This window comes from Tamandua tetradactyla, chromosome 6, assembly GCF_023851605.1.
Source record: "Tamandua tetradactyla isolate mTamTet1 chromosome 6, mTamTet1.pri, whole genome shotgun sequence".
Lineage (NCBI taxonomy): Eukaryota > Metazoa > Chordata > Mammalia > Pilosa > Myrmecophagidae > Tamandua > Tamandua tetradactyla.
In genome coordinates, this window is record NC_135332.1 from 25,003,169 (window position 1) to 25,023,056 (window position 19,888).

Consider the following 19,888-nt stretch of genomic DNA (forward strand, 5'->3'; position numbering starts at 1 on the left):
CGGGAGGCGAAAGGCTTGTGGATGGGGCCCATCCCCGTGCCCCTCCATGGCTAGGGGGGCCCCTGCACGTTGTTCTCTGGAGCCCAGAAGGGCCCGCTCTGCCCACCTCCCTTCAGGAGCTGGCCGAGAAGCACCAGAAGACCCTGCAGCTGCTGCGGAAGCAGCAGACCATCATTCTGGATGACGAATTGATTCAGTGGAAGCGGCGGCAGCAACTGGCAGGGAATGGAGGGCCCCCCGAGGGCAGCCTGGACGTGCTGCAGTCCTGGTAACGGGTCTGGGGGAAGCCCACAGGGAGGAGGGAGGTGGGGGAGGCAGGGGCTCCGGGGGCTGGCGCCTCCTGCGTGTGCAAGGGCTGCAGGCTCCCTCAGGGTTGTAGCAGCTGTTACTTCCCGAGCGGTTCTGGGTCTTGGGACAGGCTCTACCCCCTCTACCTGTGCCGCTGTCCCGGGAAGGATGGCACTGCCTTGGGTGTGGGCAAGGCTGGGAGTGGGCAGGGTGACCCTTGAGCTGTTTGGGCTCAAATCCGCATCCCTCCACCTCTGCATTTCTCTGCACCCCTGTGAGGTCGGGCAGCTCTGCTCTGCACCAGGGGACACGTTTGGCGGTTAATGTGCAAAGCCTTCCTGAGCGAGACCTTGCTGGGCCAGGGAGAGCCTGTGTCTTGAGGGTCTCCCCAAGCTGGGAGCCTCAGCCTCCGGTTAGTTGGGGGCGGGTGTGTGTGTGAAGCCTTTGTCCTTCCCGTCGGCCTTGGGGCTCCTGTGCAGGTGTGAGAAGTTGGCCGAGGTCATCTGGCAGAACCGGCAGCAGATCCGCAGGGCTGAGCACCTGTGCCAGCAGCTGCCCATCCCTGGCCCAGTGGAGGAGATGCTGGCTGAGGTCAACGCCACCATCACAGACATCATCTCAGCCCTGGTGACCAGGTGATTGCTGCCTCCTGGCCATGCCCAGAGGGCAGGGTCAGCCCCCGAGGTGGTTGGCATGCGGGAGGCGGCCGGTGCTTTCCCAGAGAAGGGGCTCACCCGTGACCCCTGGCCTCTCTCTGCCTCGGCCCGCTGTCCTTCTGTCTCTGGTTGCTGTGGCTGCCCAGCACTGCCCTTGCCCAGTGTCTGTTGTGGACGTTCCATGGGCTGCCTTGACCCCTGCAGCACCTGCCAGCTGCTGAGGCATTCGTTTCAGCCCCCACCCCTGCCCTCCCGATCCCAGAGGCCTCCCTGGGCACAGAGGCCGCCCCACGTGCTCTGCCTCCTCCCCTGAGCCCCTGTGCCAGGCGGACTCCCAGGCGCAGGGACCCGGAGCCTTGCCCTGAGCCAGGGTGTCGCCTGTGTTCCCTGCAGCACTTTCATCATCGAGAAGCAGCCCCCCCAGGTCCTGAAGACACAGACCAAGTTTGCGGCCACTGTGCGCCTGCTGGTGGGCGGGAAGCTGAACGTGCACATGAACCCGCCCCAGGTGAAGGCCACGATCATCAGCGAGCAGCAGGCCAAGTCCCTGCTCAAGAACGAGAGCACCCGCAAGTAAGGGTGCCGCTTCTTCCTGCTCTCCGCAACCCTCCTGGATAGGTTGCAATAGGAAGAAAGTAACCCTGCCTGCTAGGAAACCGTGTGGAGCTCAGCTGTCATGCCAGACGCTGTTAGTGCCTGTCCCTCTTCCGTCAGAGAAAGATAGATAGGGTTTCTCTTTGAAGATATAGTGATTTTGTTTCATATAGTAATAATACATCCAAGAAAAATTTTTGGAAATTTTATGCAGCTAACATTTTCTCTGGATGATCTAAGTTTCTTACTGTCCTTTTTTGCCCTAAAACATACTACCCCAAAAATATTACCTGACTCCACTCATTCTGGTTATGGTGTGGATTTGTAGCTAGCGTTTCTCTCTGCAGCGACTGCAGTGGTGAGATCTTGAACAACTGCTGCGTGATGGAGTACCACCAAGCCACAGGCACCCTCAGTGCCCACTTCAGGAACATGGTGAGGGCAGCGAGGGAGGAGAGCACCCTTTCTCTGATTGCTTGCGGGCTTTGTCATCTTTTTTTTCTCTCTCTTTTGCAGTCTCTGAAACGAATCAAGAGATCTGACCGTCGTGGAGCAGAGTCTGTGACAGAAGAAAAATTTACAATTTTGTTTGAATCACAGTTCAGTGTTGGTGGGAATGAGCTAGTGTTTCAGGTCAAGGTAAAGTCTTCCTGCAATAGTGCGTGTGCGAGGCATGTGCCTTATATCAGAGGAGCCTTTTTCCCACATAGTGCATTCTTTTTGACTATTTATGAACAGAAAATGGGGAGACCTCCTCCTTAGAACTGCACCTCCTCAATTTTCTTATGACATGAACACAAATAAATAGTAATGAGCTGAAATAGCTGGGGGTAACAGGTCAAAAAAGGAATTATGAGAAACCTCACTGAAGATGAATTTGTTTGAGTAGCAGTTCCAGTCAATTTTAGACATTTGTTATTTGTTATTTTTTTCCCAAAACTGTCTCCAGATTCTTCTCTTCTCTCTCTTGTTCTCCTCAGGAAACTTACCCCAATCCTTCAGAATTGTCTAAGCAACGTTACGTTAAAAACGTCTAAAATTGCCGAGGTTGAAAAGGCATATGATTCTTGGAGCCATTCCGATGCTCCGTTCGCGGATAAACTTGACTGAAACTTGGAGGGAATGGAAGTGTTGGGAAACAACGAGAGACAGGCGGGCTGTGAGGCTCGCGGGCGCTCAGCCCTCGTTGCGTGTCTTTGCAGACCCTGTCGCTCCCCGTGGTGGTGATTGTTCACGGCAGCCAAGACAACAACGCCACAGCCACCGTCCTCTGGGACAACGCTTTTGCAGAGCCCGTGAGTGCAGAGCGCAAGCCTTTTTTATTTATTTGTTTATTTATTAAACATAACAACAAACACAAACATTCTTACCATATGATCATTCCATTCTACATATATAAGCAGTAACACAATATCATCACATAGTTGTATATGTATCATCACGATCATTTCTTAGAACATTTGCATCAATTCAGAAAAAGCAATAAGAACACAGAAAAAAATTCACACACACCATACTCCTTATCCCTCCCTTTCATTGATCACCAGCATTTCAATCTACTAAATTTATTTTAATATTTGTTCTCCCTATTGTTTGTTTATTTTTAATCCATATGTTTTACTCGTCTGTCGATAAGGTAGATCAAAGGAGCATCAGACACAAGGTTTTCACAGTCACACAGTCACATTGCGAAAGCTTTATCATTATGCAGTCATCTTCAAGAAACATGGCTATTGGAACACAGCTCTACATTTTCAGGCAGTTCCTACCAGCCTTTCCAGTAGGCTTCACTAAACAGGTGATACCTATTTAATGCATAAGACTACCCTCCAGGATAACCTCTTGACTCTTTTCAGAATCTCTCAGCCACTGACACTTTATTTTGTCTCATTTCTCTCTTACCCCTTTTGGTCAAGAAGATTTTCTCAATTCCTTGATGCTGAGTCCCAGCTCATTCTAGGATGTCTGTCCCACGTTGCCAGGAAGGTCCACACCCCTGAGAGTCATGTTCCATGTAGACAGGGGGAGGGCACTGAGTTTGCTTGCCATGTTGGCTGAGAGTGAGAGGCCACATCTGAGCAACAAAAGAGGTTCTTTTGGGGGTAACTCTTAGGCCTAATTTTAAGTAGGCTTAACCTATCCTTTGCGGGGTTAAGTTTCACATGAACAAACCCCAAGATTGGGGGCTCAGCCTATTGCTTTGGTTGTCCCCACTGCTTGTGAAGGTATCAAGAATTCTCCACTTGGGGAAGTTGAATTTTCCCCCTTTCTCACCATTCCCCCAAGGGGACTTTGCAAATACTTTTTTGTTCACTAGAACTCAAGATCTTGATGTTGGCATTATGAATCTCTTTCATGTATTATTCCCCACCCCATCCCCCAAAAAGAAAAGCAAAGAAAAATTCAGAAGAACATGAGCTTTACAGTCAGTCCAAGATTTGAATCCAATCTCTGCCATTTTCTCACTATAGGGCCATGGGAAATTTAACTTCTCTGAACTTGTTTCCACAGCGTCTAAGAATAATGATAGGCAATAGGGTTTGGGGAAAGACTAAATTAATGACCTACAAAATGCTTGTCATATAGTTATTATTTGGAATAATATAGAGAGGGGTAAAACCATGGATGGGTTTTGAAACTCTCAGTTTCTTTCTAATCCATGCTCTCTGGAGGTTGCTTTAGCCGAGAAGTTGCTTTGTGTCACCTTCCTTACAATAAATGGGGATAACTTTCAAAATTCTTCCCCAATTTTAGATTCTGATTCGTTCCAGGTCTCTCTTGAAGAACCATGAGATGTTTTGTCTAAAGAAACAAATATAATTTTGTGAATTTATGCACCCAAATACCATGTGAACATCACTAGTGTGTTGCTTATGAACACTTTCAAAGCATTTCATTAGGCAAAACACTATGTACTGTATTTCCAGTAGAGAATAGTTCCTAAACATATAATAAAAGGGTCATTGTTATTTCACCCTGAGCATAATATGGAACATAAAAGTGTGTCCTTTTCTAATGGCTATCACTCAGCGTTCCAATGTTCTTCTTTAGAGAACGGTATTTTTACTGCAAATGAGAAATTTATTAGAGATTCCGCCACACTTCTGCTGCACACCTTCAATGTGAGACTTCTTTCAAAGTCTGCCAACATCTTGTCCTGATAAGCCTCCTGGAAGGATTGCCACATCTTATTTCCTTTCCTTCCCTCCCCTTCCTATCTAGACATCTCACTCTCTGTATACCTTGGCATATCCTACAACATGTTATTGCTAAAGTACTTGTCTAAGGAAATAAGCATTTTCAATATTTTCTGCTATGTTGCTAGTGTAAATCTGATGCTATTTTAAAGTAAATAAATTTACTGGGAATCTAGTCTAGGGATGGTTGGTACATTGCAGCATTGTTTATAACAGCCAGAGGTTAGAAGCTGTTGTATAAATGCCTATTTATAGGATCTGATTAAATATATTACTGTTTGATATACACTAGTATATTTAGCAGCCATAACAGAGGAAGTGACATTTCTTTGTGTACTAATATGAGGTCTCCTAGATATAATATTAAGTGGAAAAAGTGAGAAGCAGAACTTGTGGGCTTTATGCTACCATTTATATTAAAAAGGGAGAAATTATATGTATTGGTTGGCATGTGGAGGATGCTTTTGAAGTGTATATAAGAAATGTAGATTATTTGCTTATGAGGAGAGAAAGTGGGTCGCTTGGGGACAGAGATGGGAAAATGACTTCACTGTATACCCTTCTGTACTTTTTGAATTTTCTATTATGTGAAGGAATCACCTAATCACCATATACATATGTATATATATATATATATGTATGTATATATTATAGCCTTACTTGGGACATGACATTAAGGGGTGAAAGTCTCCCTGACAATGTGGAATATGACTCCTAGGGATGAGTCTGGCCCTGGCACTGTGGAATCGAAAATGCCTTCCTGACCAAAAAGGGGGAAAGAAGTGTAATAAAATAAGGCATCAATGGCTAAGAGAGATCAAATAGAGTTGGAAGGCTATTCTGGAGGCTACTCTCATGCAAGCTTCAGCTAGATATTGATAATTGCCATGGCTTACCAAACTTCAAACAACCTCACCCCAGTTACCTCTTAAGAGCACTTAGGGCTCTAACTGAGACTGTCTAAAAGTTTCATGCACGAAGTTATCTTTCCTGGAAACTATAACTTCCAGAGGGTTCCTAGACCAGATAAATCCTGAAACCCAGAGGAACCAGCATTTCCAAGATTATCAACTAATTACATCCCCTATCCTTTATTGTCAACACTCCTTCTCAACATGAAAAAGTCAGAATGGGTATACCCCAAAGATTCCTATAGATTGGTAGAAAAGTCAAAGGAGTAAGGGGAGTTATAACTGGGAAAATAGGATTTAACAAATGAGTATGACTGCTGAATCATTACCTTGATATTTCTTTTAGCCTCCAGTATTTTGGAGCAGCTAGAAGGAAAAATCTGAAATAATGGGTTGATAACCCATAACAAACTCTGAAATCTGTTCTGTAATTACTTGTTGAAGTGTACTTTAAAAAGTTTTGCTTTTTCTTTCTTTTCTTTGTATATATATTATATTTCACAATAAAAATTGTTGAAAAATATAATAATTAAAATGATGTACTATGGCTGAATGGAATGAAAAGCACTTTAATAAAAATTCATGTTCTAACCTATTTCTTAACTAGAAAGTCATCCACCTTGCAGATTCCACTCGTTCATACTAAATCCTTTCTCTTTGAGCTAGACATCTTGGCATGTGTCAAAGGCAGGTATTACATTGTGCACACACATGTGTACACACACACTCACACTTGCTCTCTCTGTGCATAGTGAACCAGTCTTTAGATTTCTAAATTCCCAATGAGGTCACAATATAAAAGGCAAACCTTGGTTCTGTTTTATATTCATGGATACCAGAACTTAGGAGCCGGCTGTTGGTTTGTGCGGGTCGTTAACAAAACAGCATAGCTAGCGTGGAGGTCACCTTCTAAGCCGTGTGTAAAGAAGCTCAGATAGAACCTTCTGAATTTCAGTTTATCCTCAGGCTTTGCAAGACAAGTGCTTGTAACGATTTTCAGCCATAAACTTGTTCTTTTGCAGGTTGAGGGAATAATTCATGCAAGTGTTTTCTCATAGGAGTCTGGCTTCTCCCCCGCAGGGCAGGGTGCCGTTCGCGGTGCCTGACAAGGTGCTGTGGCCGCAGCTGTGTGAGGCGCTCAACATGAAGTTCAAGGCAGAAGTGCAGAGCAGCCGCGGCCTGACCAAGGAGAACCTTGTGTTCCTGGCGCAGAAGCTGTTCAACAGCAGCAGCGGTCACCTCGAGGACTACAGCAGCATGTCCGTGTCCTGGTCTCAGTTCAACAGGGTGAGGCGCCCGGCATGACGGCTGCCTGCTTAGATCAGTCCGTGCCCTGAGGCCTTGTTTTTCATTCTAATAAACTGTGATGAAAGTAGTGGGAAGCTTCTGGGTAGATAGACTACTGACAGTTACTCGAGTCTTAGATGGAAAATTGCATCTTTGCATTTTTACATGAGCTAGGTTTTGGGTACAATTAGTGCATTTTCTTCCTTTATAAAGGAAACAGAGCAAAGCAAATGTCAGTTAAGGTAACTCTTGAGAAGTGAAGCTTTTGTGGTGGTTGGAATTCCCTCATTCTGACCTGTTAACTCTCACATTCCCTGAATAGGTGATGCAAAGTCAGGTTTCCATAGGACCCTCTGCCCACTAGAGGAGATGCTGGCCGAGGGATCTTTTCCTTTAGCAACTGGTAGTTCACATGTCACATCTCAAATCTTTGACTTTAAAGTGGACTGTTGTTAACTTACTGTCCTCCCTCCCCAGGAATGTTTTAAATGCCCTTAGTTCAGATAGCTGATTGTTCCTGAAGGCTTAACTCTTTTAAATAGTTTTGTATTTAAAAGTTGGCCAACAGGATTGCTGGCAGCCAGGGGAGGTTTGATAGAAAGTGAGATTTCTGAATGGTCTGCCTTTGCCATTGCAGTGAAGCTTCTGCCTTTTGATAGGAATAGGTCACTGCATTTTGCTGAGAGTCATTGGTAACAAGCTGTGTGATGGAGAGCTACCTTTGGCCTCACAGTGTGATCTAATTCAGTTCAGGTTTACATCGCATGGGCATCTTCTTGAAATGCAGGCCCTGATTCAGCAGGTGGAAGATGGGGCCTGAAATTCTTCATCTCTCACAAGCTCCTAAATGATGCTAGTGCTGCTGCTCACAGACCGTACATTGCCAGGGATGAGAGACTAGTCAGCCCTGCTCCGGGTGAAGGGGTTTGTAGTAAGGCTCACTGGGTGTTGGTAATTGCTCTGTTTTTTTTCCCCCTTCTTCTGCCTTTTCCTCTCTATTTGGTTCTTTGGTTGTAGGACTATTTGGTAAAACACAGGTAGGCATATATATCTGTATGCTTCTGACAGTGTAAATGTTTTCCATTCAATTTTTTCCAATTAAAGTACATGCAGATTAATATACCAAGTTGTTCTTGCTCACTTGTGTTCATTGTATATTCAACCAGGAGAATTTACCGGGACGGAATTACACTTTCTGGCAGTGGTTTGACGGTGTGATGGAAGTGTTAAAAAAGCACCTCAAGCCTCACTGGAATGATGGGTGAGAATCGTCATTTCTTAGGTCAGCAATACAGTAAGAAGCGCTTCTTTCTGACATTAAAATATCATACTCTGCTTCTGCTCCCTTGGCCTGTGCGGTGCAGGGCCATCCTAGGTTTCGTGAACAAGCAACAGGCCCATGACCTGCTCATTAACAAGCCCGATGGGACCTTCCTGCTGAGATTCAGTGACTCTGAAATTGGTGGCATCACCATTGCTTGGAAGTTTGATTCTCGTGAGTACCTCTTGCCTTCTAAGATGTGTCTTGGCTCTACTTAGCTGCTGTTGTTATTAAATTACTTAAACAATTTATTGAATACTTATGATTTCTTGGTGCCAGTACTGATTATGGAAACACAAATGTGTAACCAGGACATGGCTACTTATAATACAGCAGCTTATGCGAAGTCTCAGCAACTTCCCTTTGGAAAGGTTTGCCTTATTGTTCTTGTTTATCATTTCAGTGAAAAATTACTGATGATTTGTAGTCATTCAAGTAGTAATGTCATGCTATTTTAATTTTTCCTTTGTCCTAATTAACATAAGGGTTTTGCCATGGATCTTTTCCAACCAGGAATGTTAGTTTTTCCTCTGACCCTTGCCATGAGGTAAAAGTAGCTCAGCCTGATAGCTGGCTTGCTTGTTTGAGGTGAGGTGAAGATTTTAGTAGTTCTTCATTGCTCTCATGCTTCCTCCAGCTATGCTTCCCCTCTCTCTTAGATACTCAAGTACGGGGACTCTGTTATTGTGGTCAATGAGAACTGTTTCTTCTGGAGAAGAGCTTGAAACCACCTTTCTGGGGCAGTGGTATATGCGTTATCAGTTATCTACCTGTGACTTCTTAAAACTGCCTTATCTACAGCCTGTGGTTATTTCCATGAAGATTTTTATTGGAGAATTTTAATGGAGGGCTTTAATTTGTGGTATATTTGGGTTTTAAGATTTCCTTTTAGAAATCATGTTTAGAATGTGATTTTTCTGTTTGTTGGTCTAGAGGAAAGAATGTTTTGGAATCTGATGCCTTTTACCACCAGAGACTTCTCCATCCGGTCCCTGGCCGACCGCCTCGGGGACTTGAACTACCTGATCTACGTATTTCCTGATCGGCCAAAAGATGAAGTCTACTCCAAATACTACACGCCCGTTCCCTGCGAGCCTGCTGCTGGTAACGGTGTTCTCATTCTGATGTGACTTTGTTATGATTTTTGTTTGTTTAGTTTGCATGTGTCTCTCTTGCATGAAAACTTCAGTTATTAGTTTTTGAGAATTATCCAAGGCATCTGTAAGTCCTGTCAATCCCAGGCTGTCTTCTTCAGTATTATAGAAAGCACATCTGCCCCTAACCCTAAATATTAAACTGAAGGGAACATATTGCTTTTTTTAAAATTTTTACTTTTTTGTCATTTAAGAAAGCAAACAATACGCTTAGAACCACCAAACGTGGGTATCTTAGTTAGCTTAACCATAGGCATCTTTAAATAAAGTATCCATATAATCATTGTAAAGCCTGTGTTTGCACAGTAAGTTTCATAAACTAATTTAAAATTAAGGCAACAAGAAAAAAATGTACAAATTTAGATAGCAAAGTTCTTAAATTCTAAGCATTAAACACAAACTTAGATACCATTTGCTCAGCTGTCAAAACTGAATGTTCTCAAAACATCAAGTAGGAAGTTCTTACAAATATGTGCATTGCTATAGTAGTGACCTATGTTACTAAATATTTTCCTGATTTCAGGAGAATATGGAGATACAAATAAACAAATTGCTTTTAATACAAGTTTGGACAAAACAAAATTAAGAAGGTAAAATTTTGATTTTCAAAACAGAGATGGTTTTTCTGTTTCCTGAGTATTGTGTGCTGTAACAATTTCAGAAAAGTATAAAAAGGAAAACAGACATCACACAATACCCTCTCTTCTAGAGATTAATCACAGCAGACAATTTAGTGGCTGTCCTTCCAGTCTATATATAGACATTCTTCATTCAGTCAGCAGGTGCTTATTGAATACTTCCTGTAGTGGGGTTACAATCTAGGGGAGGAAGGAAGACAGTAAAAAAGTAAGGAAATAAATATATTTACTTAGTAGTGGATGGTTTGAAGAAAAATAAAGCAAGGCCAAGGGATAGAGAAGTGACAAATGAGGAGGGGAGGCGGGGGGAGCATTTAGCTGGAGTAGTCAGGGAGGGCTTCCCCGTGTAGGTAATGTTTGAATAGACCTGAACCAAGGAAGGACGCTAACCACACAAAGACCTAAAGAGAAACCATTCCAGGCAGAGAGAAACCCTGGGATGGAGGTGAGCGTAGTGTACTCGGAAAACCTCACAAGGATCCTGGAGGCTGGTGCAGGTTGGGTAGGGAACAAAGTGGAAGGAGTCTCAGCAGTAGGAGGGACAGGAGCTTGTCAGGTCTTGGAGTCCAAGGGAGGAGTCTGGTTTGGCTCACACTAGACATAATCTTTTGTGACATGTATTGTTTTGTTTTTTTCCACTTAAAAATATATCACAGGCCAAGTTCCGGGTCAGTATATACAACATGACAACATCATTTGGGAATTCATTCATTTAGAATTCACTGTATGGTGATTCCATGATGTATTCTGTGTTGGTTATTGAACATGTTGGTTTTTTAAGGTATTCACAATTTTTTTGTTATGATTAATGTTGAGATAACCTGGTACATGCATCTTCTTGCATTTGTTCAGCCAGCACGTTAGGATAAATTCCTACAAGTAGAATTTGGGCTAAAGTGTATGTACTTTTTAAGCATTTTAACATTATCTTTCCAGTTACCCTCCAAAAAGCTGAATCCGTTTTCATCCCCCCACCAGATGTCTAAGTGTTTGCTTCTCTATTCTTTCTCCAAATATAGATTCTATTCTTTGGTTTCCTGTTTGCCATCTGATTGACATAAAAATGATATCTTATTGTTCTTATTCTCATTTTTTAAAATTCTAAGTAATGTCAAGCATCTTTTCATATGATAATAATAATAATAATAGCAACTACCATTTGTTGAGTGCTTACTATGTCCCAGGTACTTTTCTGAGCACTTTACATATAATAATGTCATTTATTCCTCAAAACAGCAGATGAGGAAACTGAGGCACAGATAAATAAATAAGTAAGTAAAGTAACTTGCCAAAGGTCCCGCAGCTAGGAAGTGGCCAAGCCAGGATTTGACCTCCAGTGGTCTGACTCCAGAGCCTATGTTTTTTTTTTTTTCAGAGCTTATGTTTTTTAACCACCACATTATTGGTTGTTTGTATTTCTTCTGTGAAGTGCATGTTTATGTTCCTTGCTCATTTTCTTTTGGAGTCTCTTTTTTTCTTATTGATATGTGTTTTCTATATAGTAAGTATATTAGCTATTATGTAAGCAGATATTTTTCTCAGTGTGTCATTGTTCTTTTAACATTTAAGTTTTATTTTACTAGAGTGCAAAGATTGGTACTTTCTATCTAGCCCATTCTATCAACCTTTTTTCCTTTATAGAGTCTGTCCTTTGTATTATGCCTTCCATCCTAAAGTAACAGCTACATTTCTAGGGAGGGAAGTAAGCCAAACTATTTTTAGGTTGATGTGATAATTTAGATTATTCCTATCATGACTTCTTTTTGTTAACACAACTAACCTATATTTTTAAACCTCTTTTCTTATAGCGTTTGTTTGGTTTTTATCTTTACATTGCTCTATAAAAGTCTCTGTCGACTGTGAAGCGTAGAAAACCTGCACTGTTAGGAAAAGGTAGCTCCTGGCCTTTGAAGTCCTACAAGAAGAGGTTAGATGACAAGCAGTTGGTAAACCATGTAGCATTTCACTGTCTTAAGCTGTTTAGCTGACAAACTGTTCATCCTGTTAATCATACTTTAATCTTAATTGTCCAATATATTAAGGTTATACTGATTCCCAGATTCACATACGCAGGAAACAAGACTTCATATGCTGACTTCAGCCTATCACATTCTTACTACCTGTTTAACTGGGTTTCCATAATTAGTCTTTTTATAAAGTCAGTATGGAGCCGTCCCAGTGGGCAGCATGTGTGGCCACATGTGAATGGCCCTGAGTGGGACCTGGCCCGGGAGCTGAGGGACGTGCTAGACTGCCAGCTGCAGCCCGTCAGTACCAGGGCTGGCTAAGCCCTGCCATACCATGGGGTACCAGTATTTAAGAGGTTATGGGGTGGGCCATGGTGGCTCAGCAGGCAGAGTTCTCGCCCGCCATGCCAGAGACCCAGGTTCAATTCCCAGTGCCTGCCCATGCAAAAAACAAAGAAACAAGCAAAAATAAACAAAAAAAGAGGTTATGACATTTGAAACCCACACTGCTAAAAACCAGAACCTTTGTTATCATTCCTCTGATCTTCCTAGATAAAAGAATCTCTAACTCCACTAATAAGAACATGGAGGTTAAGAAATCTCTATAATAATTGGCTGCTTACATAAATAGGACAATTGGGTAAGCCCAGATAAATGGTAAGGTGAGCTGTTGTAGAAAGAAAGTTTGTCATCCTTTTCCAGATCCTTGTTATAGGAAAATAAAACAGTCCCCTAGACACGGGGCTGTGACATGACAAAAACGAAAATGAGCCTCTTTGTGCAGGCTGCCTGCCTGAACAGTTACACCATGATAGTTGTGTTTGGTTAACTCCAGTGATTCTGGTTCTGCACAGACAGAAAGCCCTGACCCAAGATACAGTGGGATTTTTTCCTGAGGTTTCTTGGGAACAAGTCTTGTGCAGCAGGAATTTGAGATTGAGTGTAGCTGTAACTTTCTGGAGAAAGAGGAGTACGTATAAGTGAACTTGTAGCCTAATAGGCGAGCAAGGATCTTAGAGTTGGGGTGGGTCACCTTTCTGGGTCACCAGTCACCTTTCGGAAGGAAGACAATGCATTTCACTTGGCTGCTGTGTAGACTTGTTGCCTAGGCTAGTAAAGATGTGACTTAAAAGCAGATTTGAAGAATAGATAATAGTTGGTTTAAACTAACTTCAAGCAGCCATAAAAAGGTAGTAGTCAGAACTATCATACAAAGTGGAAATTATGAATGAAATATTCATATTTTAAAACAGATTAAGTATGCTGTGGAATTAGGAACAACATCTTACTTTGGCTCCAAGACCTGCCAGTCATACCGCTAAGGGTGCATGTAGATGCTTGTTTATTACAATTGAATTGAGAGGTTTTTTTCTACTAAAGAATGCTTGATTATTCAAAATATCCCTGGACTTTTTGATTTTCAGAAAAATGTCTTGTCTAAGAAATCTAAACTTGTGGAAAACATCAAAACCATTTTATTATTTTTAAAAAGCCATACAGTGAAACCATTAATAAACCCTAACAATCTTTTTCACATTGAAGTGGGAAATATCTAAAAGGAGCAGCTTCAACTTCAGTGACTTGAAAGTTCACAGGGAAGATTGTTCACTTTTGCTGCACTTTTTATGGTTTTTTTCTTAACATTGTTAAGAATTACTGGATCTTAATGCAGTCCTGCATATTGCATCAGAATATAATTATACAATGTGAAAAACTAAGATGGGGTGGGCCACGGCTCAGCAGGAAGAGTTCTTGCCTGCCATGCTGGAGACCCGGGTTCGATTCCCGGTGCCTGCCCATGCAAAAAAAAAAAAAAAAAAACTAAGACAGTCCTATTCATCATTAATTTTTTTAAGATTGTGTTTTACACGTATATATATTTTGCTGTTTTCTTATCTTGAAAAGACTTTGAAAGTCTAAGCATCATAGCAAATAATCAATATTAAAATTTTTTTGTCCATACTGAATACTGTGAATGCAAAATGCCTTAATTACAATCAGCCAGTGTGTGTTTTGATACCAAGAGCTATTAAAAAATTAAAACCAACCCATGATTCTGGCATAATAACCTCATAGAATTAAACCAGGAATTGGCATTCATGTGAAATGTTATTTGAAACCTATTCCACACTATTATTAAAACTTGAAAATATTTATAGTATCTCTGACTTTTTTGTTGTTGCCAGAATTATCATTCATGTGTTATGCCTAGGTTTAAGGGAAAAAAAGGTGAATACAAATTTGTTTGGATGCTTAACTAGAAATGTCCACAGAGTTGGTCTAGCTAACTTGGAAGGTATCTTAACCTGCAGTTTTCATATTGATGAAAATTTTTGAGAAAAATTAAGAGGTATAGCATATCCTAAAATAAAATGAGGTGGTTGTGTCCTGTCCTAAGAACAGATGTGATTCTTAGGGGAGGTTGCATTTTTTATTTCACTTGAGAACTTCAGTTCTCACCACTGTTTCTCCCCTTGGCAGCTAAAGCAGTTGACGGATATGTGAAGCCACAGATCAAGCAAGTGGTCCCTGAGTAAGTGTCGGGGCCCAGGGCAGGGTCTCCTGCAACCTCTTCCCTCCCCCCTGGCTCCCCTCACCCCACACTGCTGCCCTCCCATTCACATGCCCCGTGCTGCCCTGGAAACCTGGCTCAGCTCTAGGGTGGGCATAAAGATGACCCTTGAAGCCCCCTCCCCGACTCAGTCCCTCCCCAGCTGAGCTCTGTTCTGCTCTCTCCGCAGGTTTGTGAATGCATCTGCAGACTCTGCAGGGGGTAGTGCAGCCTACATGGACCAGGCCCCATCCCCAGCCGTGTGCCCCCAGGCCCATTATAACATGTACCCACAGAAGTAGGTGGTGTTCTCTTGGGGTCTGCAGGGGAGGGACTGGGGACTTGGCCTCGGGCTGGACCCCCAGATGGCTGGTGGTCAAAGGAGTGCAGAGCTCCTCTAGGTCTGAGACCACCCAGCCCGGGCCTGGGCTCTTGTGTGTGCCCAGGCTGGGGGGAGAGATTCAGCCAGAAGATACTGGTAGTTGGAGCAGAGTAATAGACAAATGCCATCTGTCCCCCTCTTCCTAAAAGGAGAAATTTCTTTCTCTGTTTTAGGACCAGGTGGGAATTAGATGTGCCTGGACAGCTAGTGCTTGAGCAGAGTAGTTTAGTCTGAGTCTCTCTGGGCAACTAGCTAGCAGAGGACTCTCTGCTTGCCAGGATTGAGATAAGAATTAGTTCTTTTCCCTCAAAACCCAAGCTGAGGGCACAGACAGTCTTTGGTCCCTATACCTGGTGTGGTGTGGGATTTGGGGATCATCTCTGCAGTTCATAATTTTTCTCTGGACTCTGACTACCTTCTCCCTTCCCTCCCTCTATTTCCCTCCCAAGCCCTGACTCCGTCCTCGACACAGATGGGGATTTCGATCTGGATGACACGATGGACGTGGCGCGGCATGTGGAGGAACTCCTAGGCCGGCCAATGGAGAGTCAGTGGATCCCCCACGCGCAGTCGTGACCCCAGTCTCTCCATCTTCAGCTTCTTCATCCTCGCCAGAGGAATCTCTTGTGGATGTTTTAATTCCATGAATCGCTTCTCTTTGGAAACAATACTCATAATGTGAAGTGTTAATACTAGTCGTGACCTTAGTGTTTCTGTGCATGGGGACACCAGTGAAGGAAGTGTGACTGTGGGTGTGTGTGCGTGTGTGGGTGTGAGCTTGCACGTTGTGGTGTTTCTCCCCTTGTTGTTCAGAGTTTAGCTGCAGCACTGGGGCCACATACAGAGGCTGTGGCTGTTTTTACCTTGTGCAAAATGGCAATCAGTTCCACGAAGCCTGGAGCTTGGCCATGAGTCTTGAGCATGGCTGAACTTTGAAATGTGGTTGTTGGAGTAAGAGAAGGACAAGGGGGAAAAAGCACCTCCTCCCTGCCGAGTCTTTGATGCCATGGCTGCCAAGCAATCGCTGTATAACTGTGAATGTCTGCTATTCCTCTGAAATGTAGATACCTGCCTTTTGACAAAGAAAGCCAGTCCTCCATCCCTCCCTCCCCCTCTCCCTACCCCAATTTTCCTGGGTAAGGATAAGAAAAGGGTTAACATGTGGAAATTTCTGGGGCAACGAAATTCACAGGTTTTCTGATGGGTGGTGGCTTTATAAATGACACAACCCATCCTAATGTTCCCTCTTTGTCTTTCTATCCCTTCTCCTTTCCCTTCCTCCTCTCCATCTCTCTCTCTATTGGTGGAATTGCCACTCACTTCCTGTATGTGTACACATGTGCAGACACGTTTGCTAAATCAGAGGAAAGAAGCGAGGGTTACCTACTTGAGAGCTCAACAGTTTTGATGTCCTTTGTGTTTTGGCCAGAGAGGAATGCCCAGTGCCATTCCTCTGGCAGGAATCTTGCCTGCCAGGTGCTGAGAATCTTGCCTTGCTGCCTAGGGGCGCTGCTGTTCTGCCCACCCATCCTTCCTCTGAGCCTGCAGAGGTCGCGTCTGTGGCTTTCTTCAGACTTGTTGATAATGGAGTTTTGCAAATATTGAATGGTGTTTTTGTTTCTCAATTAGGTCTTTATCGTTTCCCCCGTCCCACCCTATTTTGACATCAGAACCCTCTTTCTGGGTCAGGTCCTGTGCCATTCATACACAGGTCACTTCATTTCCCTTCACTGCTCGCACGCCATGAGTGGTCTGATCCTAGGGTCGGCTAGCTCAGCGGTGGGTACTGCCCACCAGGTGCTGGGTGCTGGGTACTGGTGTTTTGGGAAATGGAGTTTGCAGGTTTTCTAGGAAGTTTGGTAAAACTGCCAAAACACAACAAAACAAAAAAGACTCAGCGTAATCGAGTTCCACAGTTTCTCCTGTAGCTCTCCACCAGTAGAGAGGGCCGGGCTGTGGCAGGGCTGTGGCAGGCGGTGGGGGAGGGGCAAGCAGGCCCGGCTGGCGGGCGAGGCCTCGGAGCTAGCCCTGTCCTCCCCCAAAGAAGCGCATGCCCACACCCGGGAGAGCATGGCCCTAAAAACCTTATTTTTATACATGTGAGTAAATAAACAGATATTTTTTTTTACAAGAATAACTTCTGAATTTATCAGTGTTTTGATGTTAAAGGAAAATATTCCTCTGTAGTACATTATTTATTGGAAGATAACTTTTTCAAAGCTGCTGTTTGCCTTGGCTTGGTTTCATACACTGATTTATTTTTCTATGCCAGGCAGTAGAATCTCTCTGCCTCTGAGGGGCAGGCAGACCCCTCCATGGATGCCAGCGTTGTTGTAGGATGCTGCTGAGCCTCTTCCCCACCCCTCAAGACAGGATTAGGAGTCCAGCCTCAAGGATGGGAGTGTTGGGAAAGAGTGACAAGGAAAGCCTGCCTGCTCCAGGACCTAAAGCGCCCTTCACGCCCCCTGCCCACAGAGGCTTCCGTGACAGCTGCCCCAGAAGGGTGGCCCTCTTTGCTTCAGCCACCCTGTGGGGGGGTGGGGGGAGCAAGGGGGAAGATGGACACATGTTCAGATTTGAGAGGACCCAGCCCCGGCGCAAGGAGGACCAGCCCCCTGGGCAGTGCTGGGCACCCTGGGCTCGTGCTAGTGTTTACAGTTGGCATGGGAGGTGGGGAAGGGATAGAAGAGTGTGGCTTCCCCGAATGTGGGGCTCCATTGCTTGTACAGCTGCTGAGTTATCCTCAATTTTCCTGAGGCCGCGCCTACGGATGGGAAAGATTTTTGACTGAAAGGTGTACTTGCTATCTGCATTACATTTTCTTTCTTCTCCCTGTTCCTGCGACCACAAGAAGCAGCAATGGCAAGTTTTGACCACCTCAGCCTCTCACCCTCTCCCAGACACACACACACAAGTCATAAAAATGTTTCAACTCAGTGTGTGGTATGTGCAGGGGTTTGTGGGGGGTGGAGTGTGGCCTAAAGGTGAATATAACTTAAAATGAAAGTATACTTTTTATAATTTTTCTTTGTAAAACTTTGTGAAATTATTTCAGATACCTATTTTAGTGCTGAAACAGATTAGTATATAGTCACCAAAAAGTATTGTGTACAATTTGGGGCAATCACATGTGTATTTTATGTTACAATAAAGGCTTCCTCTAAGGAACAATCCTAAGTCTTGTTTTTATGTTTCCCATCAGGTGGGGGTGGCGGCTTTGTTATGAAGCAGTTTGAAGTCATAAGCTTGACCCTAAGAAGGGGAACGAGGGAGTTGACACTTCCAAGGACAGGCTGAGAGTTGACAGGGTATGTTTTCAGCCTTGGAGGTAAATCGAGGGAGGGGGCACAAGTTCAACATGCAAAAATCAGTGGTGTTCAGTATACTAGTAATGAACAATCTGAAGAGGAAATCAAGAAAAAATTCCATTTACAATAGTAACTAAAAGAACCAAATATCTGGGAAGAAATTTACCCAAGGGTGTAAAGAACTTGTACACAAAAAGCTACGGACACTGCTGAAAGAAATTAAAAAAAAAAAAAAAAAAGACCTAAAGCAGTGGAAGGACATTCTGTATTCATGAATTGGAAGACTGAATGTTGTTAAGATGTCAGTTCTTCCCAGGGTGATTTCTAGATTCAGTGCAGTTGCAATCAAAATTCCAACAGGCTTTGCAGAAACAGAAAAGCCAATCATCAAATTCATGTGAAAAGGCAAGGGGCCCCAAATAGCCAAAACCGTCTTGAAAAACTACGAAGTTGGAGAACTCATGCTTCCTCGTTTTAAAACGTATTACATAAACAGTAGTCAGAACAGTATGATGCTGGCAAAAGGACAGACATAGACCACTGGAATCCAGATTTAGTTATAAGTCCTCATACTTTTGGCCAATTTTTTTTGTTTGTTTGTTTGTTTAGCAGTCGGGGTTTTGTTGTTGTTATTCCACCTCTTAAAAATTTTTGTTTAAAAAAAGCTTTTTTAAATGCAGTTTTGTTCATTTATTTTTTAAAACATTTTTTCATTGTGAAATATAACATATACACAGGAAAGTAATACATTTCAAGGTTCAGTTTAACAAGGAGTTATAAGGCAAATTTCAGAGTCTAGTATGGGTTACAGTTCCACAATTTCAGGTATTTCCTTCTGGCTGTTCTAATTCAATAGAAACGAAAATGAAATATCTATATAATGATTCAGTAGTGATAATCATTTGTTAAATCCTAGCTTCTCTGTTACAGCTGCTCCCTCTCATTTGATCATTCTCTCAATCTTCAGGGATATTTGGGTAATGACCATTCTAACTTCATCATATTGAAAAGGGGTGTCGACATTATGGGGTAAGGGATGCAAATGGTTGATACTCTGGGAGAGACAGGTACAACAAGGCTTATCTGGTGTGGGAACAATCTGGAGGTTTTAAGTTTCTGAAAAATAAACTTAATAAGTAAAACTTTCATAGAGTTTTAGATAAAGTCCTGGGTTTTTTTTTTTTTTAGGGTTTTCAGAAATGCTGTTGGTTGGAGTTTGGCATACTGTGGTAATTTGCAATATCTAGCTGAAGCTTGCATAAGAGTAACTTCCAGAATGACCTCTCGACTCGATTTGAAATCTCTTAGTCATGAACCTTATTTTGCTATATTTCTTTTCCCCCTTATGGTAAAGAAGGTATTCTCAACCCCACAGTGCCAGGGCCAGGCTCATCCCTGGGAGTCGTGTCTCACATTGCTGGGGAGACTCATCCCTGAAATTCATGCTCCACATTGGCGGGAGGGTAAATGAGTTTATTTGCAGAGTCCGGCCTAGAAAGAGAGAGAGAGGCCACATTTGACCAACAAAAAGAGGTTCTCTGGGTGGTGGGGGTGTGTGACTGTTAGGTAAGTTTATAAGTAAGCTCAGCTTCACAATTACAGAAATTCATAAAGGCCAGACTCAAAATTGAGGG

General features: G+C 43.2%; 1 protein-coding gene and 1 pseudogene across 4 annotated transcripts in view; both read left to right on the forward strand.

The window, feature by feature from the left end:
• The window catches only part of STAT5B (signal transducer and activator of transcription 5B), a 95,819-nt gene extending 77,702 nt beyond the window's left edge, over nucleotides 1-18,117 (forward strand). For all 4 annotated transcript variants that reach the window (XM_077164359.1, XM_077164357.1, XM_077164358.1 and 1 more), the window contains 13 exons: nucleotides 117-268; nucleotides 768-923; nucleotides 1,338-1,517; nucleotides 1,886-1,973; nucleotides 2,055-2,177; nucleotides 2,741-2,833; nucleotides 6,727-6,933; nucleotides 8,100-8,194; nucleotides 8,298-8,428; nucleotides 9,188-9,358; nucleotides 14,495-14,546; nucleotides 14,755-14,862; nucleotides 15,396-18,117. In XM_077164359.1, the coding sequence (XP_077020474.1) occupies nucleotides 117-268; nucleotides 768-923; nucleotides 1,338-1,517; nucleotides 1,886-1,973; nucleotides 2,055-2,177; nucleotides 2,741-2,833; nucleotides 6,727-6,933; nucleotides 8,100-8,194; nucleotides 8,298-8,428; nucleotides 9,188-9,358; nucleotides 14,495-14,546; nucleotides 14,755-14,862; nucleotides 15,396-15,522 (1,683 nt within the window). In that variant the 3' untranslated portion in view covers nucleotides 15,523-18,117. The remainder of the gene's footprint in view (nucleotides 1-116; nucleotides 269-767; nucleotides 924-1,337; nucleotides 1,518-1,885; nucleotides 1,974-2,054; nucleotides 2,178-2,740; nucleotides 2,834-6,726; nucleotides 6,934-8,099; nucleotides 8,195-8,297; nucleotides 8,429-9,187; nucleotides 9,359-14,494; nucleotides 14,547-14,754; nucleotides 14,863-15,395) is intronic.
• LOC143685615 (KATNB1-like protein 1 pseudogene) lies at nucleotides 12,501-14,480 on the forward strand (annotated as a pseudogene).
• Nucleotides 18,118-19,888: the final 1,771 nt, after the last annotated feature.